The sequence below is a fragment of the Botryllus schlosseri genome, chromosome 9, assembly GCF_051294905.1.
Source record: "Botryllus schlosseri isolate E-star chromosome 9, Bs_hap1, whole genome shotgun sequence".
NCBI lineage: Eukaryota > Metazoa > Chordata > Ascidiacea > Stolidobranchia > Styelidae > Botryllus > Botryllus schlosseri.
Window position 1 is genome coordinate 26369210 of NC_137244.1, and position 11354 is coordinate 26380563.

The 11354-nt window shown below is 40.2% G+C and overlaps 1 protein-coding gene across 2 annotated transcripts; it reads left to right on the forward strand.

The window, feature by feature from the left end:
- The first annotated feature begins 3223 nt into the window (after positions 1–3223).
- Positions 3224–11117, forward strand: LOC145446827 (uncharacterized). Of its 2 annotated transcripts, XR_013917362.1 has the most exons (6): positions 3224–4657; positions 4850–5041; positions 6667–6873; positions 9188–9291; positions 9417–9516; positions 10864–11117. XR_013917362.1 is itself a non-coding variant. In XM_080325203.1 (5 exons), the coding sequence occupies exons 1-5, from the start codon at positions 4621–4623 to the stop codon at positions 10865–10867; spliced, it is 540 nt and encodes a 179-aa protein (XP_080181329.1). In that variant the 5' UTR covers positions 3897–4620; the 3' UTR covers positions 10868–11117. The 2 variants fall into 2 exon arrangements, 1 of the variants encoding a protein (XP_080181329.1); XM_080325203.1 differs by lacking the exon at positions 9188–9291 and having other exon boundaries at positions 3897–4657.
- Positions 11118–11354: the final 237 nt, after the last annotated feature.

The window sequence follows — 11354 nt, forward strand, 5'->3', positions numbered from 1 at the left end:
CACGCTCTGTTGATTCACAGTTCATTTTGTACACCTGTGATCGATAGTAATTATTAGGGCAAATTAGCGTAATTGATCCGTGGGTTACCTACGGTTAAGAACCACAGTCTTATAGGCTCCAGTGATGAGCATCGGACGGACTAGGATAGGGTTAGGATTGGATTTTGCACAAATTTGATACGGTTGGATCGGATTCGGATTCTATTGCAGATTTTGTTTCGGATATTTTCGGATAGTTGTAACTTCTGCTTCGGATATTTTTAGATAGTTCTGACCAGACGTGATTTTTTATTTCAAGTCAAAAGAGAAAATCGTCTTCTCGATAACCAAACATGGACAGTAAACACGTCCTGATAACACCGGCAGCACTCTAAAGTTGTTTTGTCGAAGGTCTAAGTCTGTGGTTCTCAACCTTTTTGACCTGCGGACTATTTTATGCTAGCAGATATATCTGCCTACTCAAGCTATATATTAACGAAAAATTGGTTTTTTGATTTCTATCCAATAGAGTTTAATATGTTATCCATGAAACAACCAAACACTGTACTTCACTCAACACACACTTAATGAGAGCTTTGTTCTTGAACATGCTTGACAAGTTTATCTAATTCCGGAATTATGGTTGTCAATGTAAGCCTACATCTGATGTCATCTACCAGTTAAAGTCTATTGCGGTACTCATTTTGGTCATCGTCATAGTTGAAAAGCCAGATTCCCACAGGTATGTGGTTGGAAATGGAAGAAGAGCTGTTGCAGCTCGCTAGCAAAGATCTGAAAGACTAAGCTCCATCGACTGCACAGTGCACATGTGCCCAAAACCGAGTCAAAGAAACCTTTTTAAAACTTGCCTTTCCACTATTCCACATCTGTCGGCTTTGCAAAAATTCATGCAACTTTTCAGTAATGCAGTCCATATATCTCGAGTTCTACTGATAATAGACAACTATAGATTGTTTCTGTGATTAGCAAATGTCCCTACGATTTGTCAATATACAAATAACGTCTGAAAGTGGACTATAAGTCGCAATAAATACCATAATACTGAGCGTGTACGCTGATGAATGCATAGCAACGATTGCTAAACTGGCGCTATCTAAAATTCGGATTGTTGGGTACGTTTTGATATATCACGGATTATTATCAAAATCTACGAACTGTTGAATAACGATGCAACATAAAAGGTTTATATAAATCCCTTTCATTTGCAAAAACCAAAAGTGAAATTAGATTTAGGTTGATGACAGCATAAACTAGAAAATACATAACCAAGATCAATGACCGATTGATGCGATGACGAAGTTAGCTGAATATAAATACCGGAAGCTTGGAAATATGACCAGATGATAGTCACACATTAAACAAGCTATAGGATAGTACGTTAGTCGTCGTCATTCTTGTCTTAGCGTGGATCTAAACATAGGACGGATAATTCCAGACCTTTTTGGATTCGAGAATAGGATAGTGTTAGGGCAGGGCTGGGCAAATATTTCCGTCTGCGGGCCAAATGGGAAGTAATATATACGTTGGCGGGCAGAGTGAAACATTTTGATATGTTCTCTAGCGTATTTTAATTTTATGTCTAAATTACATTGTTAATGAATGCTGCTGAGTGAATATGTTGATATTAGGTAATGAAAAAGTGACGCTTTAATGAAAATATATATATTTGCCGACATGATTCGATTTTTTTCAATAAACTTCGGCTTTGCGTCACCCTTTTGATGCTTTCACGTCTCCCGGTTCGAGAACCACTGCACTGAAATGTTTATGCAATGGTGCAAAGCTTATTTTCTTGGTCGCTGCCTTCCGAGCAGTGTGCAGCTTAGCGACATGTTCGGCAAAAACTGAAAGGAAGGGGTACCCCTGACTCCAATGTAAGAATATTTAGTGTTCTAAATTCTAAATCTAAACCTTTGAACTTAAGTTTTCGGCTTTCTTCTTTTGGCATGCCCGTTCATCCTTTATGGGCGATAGATATGACGTGTCTTATAGTAATCGCGAACACTGCTTGACTTGTCATATCAATTAGGGATTTCGAAACGTGTGAAGTAACAAAGTGAAACACCTACCGTAAACTGCATAATGTGACAATCGCAACAAGGAAGGTTTGAACTAAACTATATGGAAAGAGTGATTTCTTGTGACTTCAAATGCTATTCATACTTTCCCACATTGCCTATGAGATCTGGATTACGTGTGCGAGGCACGCAGGCAGCGTAAACGTGATATATTAATGAATAGGGTTCAAAGTAAACTAATTTCCTGTTCAGTTGATACAGCCTATCGTTTAAGTCATCCAAAAAGCAAGTTTTAAGTTTTGAATTCCAAACAGCCTTTCGCGGGCCGCTCATAATAGCTTCGCGGGCCGCACTTTGCCCAGGTCTGTGTTGGGGGATATTAGAAGTCTAAAGTCGAAACTTCAAATGTCAATGTGATGATGCTTAATGAACCGCGTGTTTGCCAGTAGAAGCATCATGGGAGCGAAATTAGTGGTATTAATTCTAAAGATATTGTTTAGTAGTTCAGAAGGCCGTAATACGCGGAAGATTTGAAACCTAACATATCTTGGAAATGACTCAAATATGTCTTTATAGAACTAAGGAGCTCATTATCGATAAAGATCGAGTATTCACATCCAGATATTACCAAAAATGATATTTACCAAAAGTGTACTGTATAGTTGTAGTCAGCAGTCTTGACCCATTGTATTAAAGTTCGAATGTCATTTTGTTTGTAAACACTTATGAGTCGTATATTTGGCTATTTGGCTATATGCAAAACACCCAGACACTGCCGAATAGTAACTTACGATGTAATTCATGCAGGCTATGTAGCTTGGTCGAATGAACTTTGAGTTGAATACGACTCATCCCGTGTTACAGTTCATCCTTAGAGTGTTTGTGTTTATCTAATGATCATAACGCACAAGTACAGTCCTGTTCTCATCACGACGAATCAGAGCCTTCATTCCTAGCTAACACAGCAGCCCTTGTCTGCAGTGCCCTCGACGGGGCGATTTGAATTTTAAAGGGGGCGGAAACGCTCAGGGGCGATATGGGGGGGGGGGCTGGGCTCAGAGGGGCGGTATGGGGGGCGCTGAAGAAAAATCGTAGTATCAGAGGTTGTCAGTAACGAAGTACTTCTACTTTTTCGAAGTACTCAAGTAGTTTTCCTCTATACTTCTGGTACTTACTCAAGTAGGCCTATATCTGATTTTCGCTACTTCTGCTTCAACTTCGTAATAATTTCTGATCTACTTATTTACTTCTCGCTATTTTCAGTTTGACAAGTAGAAGTAGTTTAATCCTCCAGTCAGGAAGATGGCCTGAGGAATTTCAGGCCAGTTTCCACGGATTATTATCATTTCATTTTCATAAAAGTTGAGTAAATCAAGAATTTTCGTCGCGCTTCGCACTCAGTGGATACGGAGTCACCAGTATAATTTCACGAAAGTATCGGTGAATTTAATTTGGGTAGCGGGTTGGCGTGGTTTCGTTCACACCGCATTGTCGCCCTTCGCCCATATGAAATATTTCACCGCAGTATATGTTGCTCATCATAACATTTGAAACTGATGTTTTGCAATCAGCATTTACTTATTTTACCGTAATCCAGCAGTCCATGGCGTGTCCTAATATGGAAGAGTGAAGTCTGACTTTTTTAGTTTTAGAGCTGTTTTAGCATACCACCTTTGAAACTTTCTGTCTTTAGACATGAAATACATATTCCGCTTTTAGAAGTAGTATTTATATTTCACTTTCAATTTCCATTATCGTATACTTTGAGTTCTAATTATTATCAGTTATTTTGTCTCGATAACATATATGTTGAAGTATAAAAGCAAGTGTAGTGCTGACATTTTTACGATCCACCATATTTTTTATTTACGTTTACTAATCGCAGAAAGTATCCTATACAACTTTTCCGTATTGCTCTTCGACTAAAACGAGCCTTATAATATGGATTGGTGCGCCAAACCATGATATTTTCTGAAACGTGTTGTTCGATTAGACAGAGGATTAGGAGCGCACCATTGTATAAATTGGATGTAATGAGTGCAGACAAATCGTTACTTATTTTCTCAAGACATTACCAAATTCCCAAGAAACACCAGAAAAGTCGTCGTGCTTCACATGAAAACTTGATAAGAACTGTCACGCCGGTATACTCTCGTATTGCATCTCGGGTGGCAGATTTGAGAGATGATTTATCGTTCATGAGTTGATTCATTCACAGCGGCGATTGGAAAGTCTGCTTGTCTGTATGTTCTATTTTAAATATTTGTCCACTTCTTTCCCAATATTCTCAAAGGATTTACTGCGCACCTGAGAATCTGTGACTGCGCACTGTTAGGAAATCACTGCTCTATATAATGCAGTGCTATTTTGTTAGATATCGTATCATGAAATCTGGTCTACGTGAGCGTGAGCCAAATTCGTAACAGTGAGATGGTCCGACTGCCGAATTTGAGAGCATGACAATGGTCAATTATATTATAGTCCCTGATTACGTTACTCTAGTACTACCGTATATATTGAGTCACTAGATTTATTTAATACTTTATTGGCCTGCAAGGTACGAATCCAACTCTAGAAGCTGGAAATTGTTGCATAGAAGAAGATGACTTTACGTGCGTATGAGATTTTCCTTTTTATCGGTAAGTATACTAAAGTAATGTCAACATTAAGCGAGCTTTAAATGCAGTTAGCCTACTTTTTGTGTGACAATATTATAACGGCGAGACGTACTAAATCGAATTTGTAGAAATTATTGAAAAACAGAAAATGGGCACATTTCCCGGCTGGCATTTAACGAACTACACCCGTTATTATTCTTGAATTGATCGCAGTTCTTATGGAGCGAGGGATATCAGTCGATTTGTGCAATGACGCAAAGGGAACGGAAACAGTACCTGTTTTCAAGAAAGCACTATTTCCCAAGACTTTCGAAGCCTCGCATTGCGAGTGGGGAGACAAATCGCTGCTCATATCATTACACGATCTTCATGCGGAGACGTGCAGTTCTTCTAAGCGATTACAGGGTACATATCTGGCTACTCCGGTGCTATTATGGCTTGCACAGTAGACCACCAAGAAGCTATAGCAAATACAGATATTTTGGTATCGGCATATAGTGTCGGCACTCATACACTTGTTACGATGGGTCGTAGACATTGATACAGTAGCATGCGATACTCAAGCATTCGACACTTGAGCAATGAGCACATGGTTGGTTAAAGGTGGCAATAGGCATGAATGTTCGAAGAAGTGACGACGTAAATTTTTAATCAATTTCAAGTAGAAGTGTGGAAGACCTTCTAATATTGTCGATGATAAAAGAGTGGAAAAATTCTCTAGTCTGACTCTGATCCTGTTTTTCAATTCGCTGGCCCGGCTCCGGTCTTATCGGGAAAAGACTGATCCGACTCCGGTCCGGCTCGGGCTAGAAATGAAAAAGTCCGGCGGGATATTCAATCCCGCTCCGGTCTATGTTCCGCCCTACATGTTACGGTGGTTCTGTTTATTTTCGCACTGGCTTGGTGGTTGCATGCGTGTGGTTGGTAGTTATTTAGTTACAAAAGTCATGCTGATCAATAAAGATTCTAGCCGGATCAAAAAAGTACTGATTAGGATCGGGCCGTATCAGAAAAAGTATTGATTTGGCTCTGATCCGACTCCGGCCAAAATTGAAAAAATTCGGCCGGATAACCAATCCGGCTCCGGTCCAAGCTCTGCAATAAACCATAGGGTTACTATATTTTGAGATCCGAGAAAGAGAACACTTTGGACGAGGAACATGAACAGACATTAAAACAGGATGTCTTTAGGAATAGTGGTGATGGCTAGTAGTCGACCTTCGCATCAATAACATTGCAACCCATTTTCACACGCTTATTTGTGCGATGTGATATTTGTGGGTTGTCTCTTTGTTCTCGCCTAATAATCAGCGTAATAACATAGGACAAATTGCGAAAAAAGAGGAAATTTAGACGTCATCGGAGGACATTTCGGTTTTCTTGAAAAAAGAGGACAAATACCCGTAAAACAGAACGTACGGTATCGCTATGCAACAATCGTTTTCATAGAGTTTTATTCCACGTCCATTCAGTTCAGAGTTCAGACAAGACAGAGTTCAATCGACAGCTACCGCGGTACTGATTGCGAAAATAAAAATTTTATTCTGCTCGTGGTCCTGAAACCCTCCAAAATCAGCCTTGAATGTTGCATTGTAACGGAATTTGGTATTGTGACGAGTGTGAGTGGGCTGTCAATGAAGTAGTGATTCAAAACACGTGTCAAAACTACTCAAGTGGAACAATTACTTCCAGTAGAAAATAAGCGTCTGAAAAGTACTCAAGCATGTAGTTCCAAAAAGTAAATTCGATGCGCATTCTTCGAAAATATAGCAGGATGTATCTTTGCGAATAACGCAAAATGACTAATGGCACCACGAATGTGGGTGAAATTTTCGGAAATATAATATATCTCATAGTTTCCATACCACAGTCAGGTATGTCAGTTGTTAAGGCAGTTTTACTCATGGAAGTTATCCAACCATATTCCAAAACGAACTATACTACTTTACAAATCCAAAATGCAAAATAGTAGTTTTGCAGAAAATGATTTCAGCGTTGACATCTGTGATTCTGACATTTCCTATTTTCAGATTACTACATATGTGAACCCCCTTATCCGAGATGTTTCATCGTTTCAAAATTCTACAATAACTCAGCAGATCCCACGAGGGTATTTAGAAATTGCGCCAAAGTCATATGGATGCCTTTGAGAAGTAGTCGATTCATAGCAAATTTTTCACCATGGAACAGTGCTGCGTTCTCGCTTCAGTACGCGTTTGTCGGACCAAGTGGCCAAGGTAAGTTTACGCTTGACTTAAATGGACCACGATACTCGCATAAAAATGGTGAACAATCAGAGGAGTTTAGTCTCTAGGTGCTTTTATTTTGTCGGTGTAATCAAGTGGGTTGCACCTGCTTGTACCATTTTCTCGAATGCTTATATTTTTAGACTATACTTCCACTTCTACTTGTGCACAACACAGCTACTTGCTTTTTACGACTTGGATTTTTAAAAGTAGAAAGTAGTTTTCGCACAAGTTTGGAACGCATTTATGTGTGATGTTGACATGAATCAATACTAGTCAGCTCTCAAGATCAGCGTACCACAATCTGACATATCGATCTCGCCTATACCGACACATGCATGTGTGGCGAGATAGCGTAGTGGTTCGGTTCGATTTATTAACAATTTTTATCCGTTCAATACACCACAAAAATTGCGATACAATGAAACGATAGGAAGGTGTCGAAACGACTTGGAGTAGTATTTGGAATCAGACACCCACGGCGGCCTAGGCGATGTAAAGAGGAGGCATGCACATTGCACGCTGAATGAAAAGTAAAAGAAGATAGTAGACAAAAAGCAAGCGACAAAAAACGGGGTGGCATGTCACAGAAGGCGAGATCGATAGGTAAGACCGTGGTCAGGTAATCTTTAGGGCGGACTATTGTTAATTGAGTAGAAATTGAATGTGGACATGCTCGTCGATTGTCGGATGGCCGACGGGATACTGTTCCACACGTCAGGTCCGGCATATTTGATAGAACGATGATCTTTTCGGTCGATCATGTGATATTTGGACGGCGTGGACGCGCGTGTGTTGTACTTGTGTGCTTTTGATTACGAGTTAAAGAAGTCATTGAAATATTCCGGGCAATGACCGCAGTGGAGCTCATTTGCAACACCAAGGGGTCGCGGGTTCGAGTCCGACCGAGGTCGACTCCAGAATTCCTACTGAAGTGTTGGAGGTTTATTTAAGCTTCTCCTCACCATCTCATCCATGTGAGCGGTGTCATATAAAAAGCTTGGAAGTGGGCCGTGCTACAAGTCGGCCACTATGGAATACAAATGAAGAAAATTTTCCTGGTGTAAATGAGGGTTGTATTTATAACAAACGGTGTTTTAAAACAAATGCCTTTTTGAGAAAAACAATTATTTTTATCAAACGTTGTCTAATTATGCCATAATTGAGTAAACACGTCCGGAAAAACATGTAGTATGAGCCTATACGATCGATTTGTACCCAAATTAATCGACGTATACGATGTGGCTGGAACCCTCGAAATCGTCGTCGGTTCAACAGTTTTTGCACGTAGTAATAGATCATTGGTACGGAATGGATGTTCTGATGATGATGACCGCCGACCGTAAAAAATGCTGCATACCGATCTAGTCCAGGTTAAAGATATTTTTGGTCTGTTTTCGACAGTGATCGGAAGCCCTTTTCGTCGAAGGGGCTATATTTACCATATATTTTCAATTGCCAATACCAATCCACTGTGACGTCACATTTAAATATCCGTGACGTCATGGCTAAAAAACAATAAAAACATGTTTTAAACATGGACCTTGCTTTAAACATGTTTGTTTTAAATTGATTTTTGTTTTAAATGCAACCATAATAGTAGCCGACAAACACTAAGAAATACCACAAAAAATCGATTCATCCAGCATTCATTTTTGTCGCTTCCTTCTATGTCCCTTAAATCCAGTGTACATGACTCTTAAGTCTTATTAACATTCTGTAGGCCAAGTGGTGACTGCATGCTCCAAGTCGTTTCGGCACCCTCCTATCTTTTCATTATATCCCAATCTTGTGGAGTATTGATTTGATAAGAATTTTAATAAAAGGATGATGATGAGGATGAGAACCAGTCGAAATATATTGTCCTTGTATCACGGTAAATATATATATTTGAAGAGTATCACCTATATTGACTGCTGTTAGTCGCTCTGTGTTAGTCATCAAGATACACACTGCGACTTCGAAATCAATCAGCCCCGATGAAAGCATTAGGCATGCGACCCATCGATCAAATCCACGTTTTGACACCACTTCAATATAGAATATATCAGGATATATCAGATACCACTGGAATATATGTGACAGACCTTTTATTTTATACATCCGCTTGAAATAGTTTCGACGTGTCTTGGAAAATGCTGCTCTATAATTGTACTTGAGTAGAAGTATATGGCATCTTGCTTATGCTTACGCTTCAACCTGAGTTAGTTTGACTACTTTGACCGCCTCTGTATAATTAATTAAGTAAATATGTATATGTGGCTGGAATGTGGTCACGCAAAACGACTTGTTATATCGTATATAGGGCAGACTTTATGGAGGCAGGCAGGTTCATATTTCGCAAGAATTCAAAGTCGTTCAACATCGTTCTTTTCATATAAACTGGATATCATTCGGATAGGATTGCAGGTAATTCTCAAGTCTTATCTGGGCTTACATCCTCATTTCGTCAATTGAATCGATGCTAAATTCCCGATTGCACATAGCCCTATAACCCCACAAATTATTGGATATAACCAAATAGTATTTTACAGGGAGCGCCATGAAACAGATATCGTCGAACAGCGCAGTGATCGTACTGGCAGTTATTGTCGCGGTGGCAGTAATTTCAATTATCCTTCTGCTGATTATCGTGTAAGTGTTAGCCTTTCAAGGTGAAACTGTAATCAGACGTTTATATTGATTGGTTGCGGATTCGAGTTTGATCAAGGTCAACCTCAGATCCCTACTTAAGTGTTTTAGGCTTGTTTTAGGCTCGAGTAAGCGGAGTAACCTAACTAAAGTGACCGTGATGTAGGTCTGTAGATCAGGAAGCATAAAGAAGGAATATCAGTCTGGTGCAAACTGACCGATGATGTCGAAACGCAGGGTCGCAAGTCGCAGTTAAGTCGCAATTTTCGGTGACTCGATTCATTATTTTAAAATACAGAATATGACTGGACTCGAGTTGAGTCAATTAGTGCATTGACTCTACTTGTACTTGAGTGATTGCGCATGACTCAGCCAAGTACTATGACTCGCGACTGGGACAACCAAAACAAGCATTTCATTGTAACTTCGAAGTATAGTGAAGTTACCATAATATGGGGTAACCGTATTTTGGGAATCTGAGAAGAGGACACTTTTACAAAATTTCCAGACTTACAATACCGAAGTGAAATCCGGAAAAAAGGGTAAATTTTCCATGAGTTTGTGAAAAAAAGCTCATCTTTCCGGATCAAGTCCCGAAATACCGACTTTCTATGAGACTATAGTCGTTGCTTGACTGTAAAAAAGTCATTCATCTGGCTCAGGTCCCGATATGCCCGTCGGACCAACATTTTCAAAAAAGGATAAATTCTCAAAAAAGAGCACATTTAGGCGTAGAAGGTTGGGTCAGAAACTGTTAACAGTGAGGGAAATTAGTATATTGTGAATGCAATGTGTTCGCTATCACGCAAGCAGAATCTAGAAAAGTGGGTTTGACATGAGTTACACTTGAAACTGAACAACGATCACAATGATTTTGACTCGGACTCGAGTCTCAACACTTTGACTCGGACTCGACCCTCTGCTCCCCGACCTGGACTTGGAATTGACTCGGTGGTGAATTGAAAATGACTCGAGTTGACTCGAGTCAAAACTATGAAAGTGATTGACTACTAACTCGGAACCTCTTGACTTGATGACAACCCTGCATTACAACAGCATTACAACAGCGATATACGCGATGCTAATATAGACCTTTTAGGTGAGCCACGCTGATAAGCACAGAGATATATTGGACAGAGGTGGACAAAGTAGTGATCGTTGGTGCTCAAGTAGAAGTAGAAATAAAAACCACGTGAGCAAGCAGTGCAAATTGGCAATATAATTTGGTATTGCGTGAAAGTAGAAGTATAATTCGTTAATGACCACCTTTGATATTGAGACGGGGGGTATCATGCTTATGCAACACCAGCCACATTATCATAATAATGTTTATGCCTCTTGTGTCTATAGATGAAAGAATTCTCGAGGGCATAACCTGCCGGTTAACACAGAGAGTGGAGCGGCTGACACTGACCGAGTGTATGCCGAACCTGTCTACCCGACGGCTTACCAAGGAGTCGGGGCTGATAATGAGGAGATCGTTCGTTCGTTTATGGAATGAAATGAAAACTACTGGAATGCAGCACGAAAAGAAACACCGGCCGTTAGAGCGGAGGTTATGGATATGGGTCGATACTACTGTGGTTTGCAGTGACACATATTCCCGCTACCAGGGCCGTAACAGCACTTCGTCAGGCCCCCCCCAAAACGTTGGCCGTGGGCCCCCCATAGGGTGATAAACCTAACTTCTGGGGGGCTTCGCCCCCCAGACCCCCCTTTGGCTGGCCGCTTTTTAACGCTATTTTACATCTGCATTGGGTGTCCGTTTAGTGAATCAGCTTATCCCGCCTAGACGCGCGAAGCGCGAAAAATTTCAGAAAATCATGATTGAATCAGGCAAT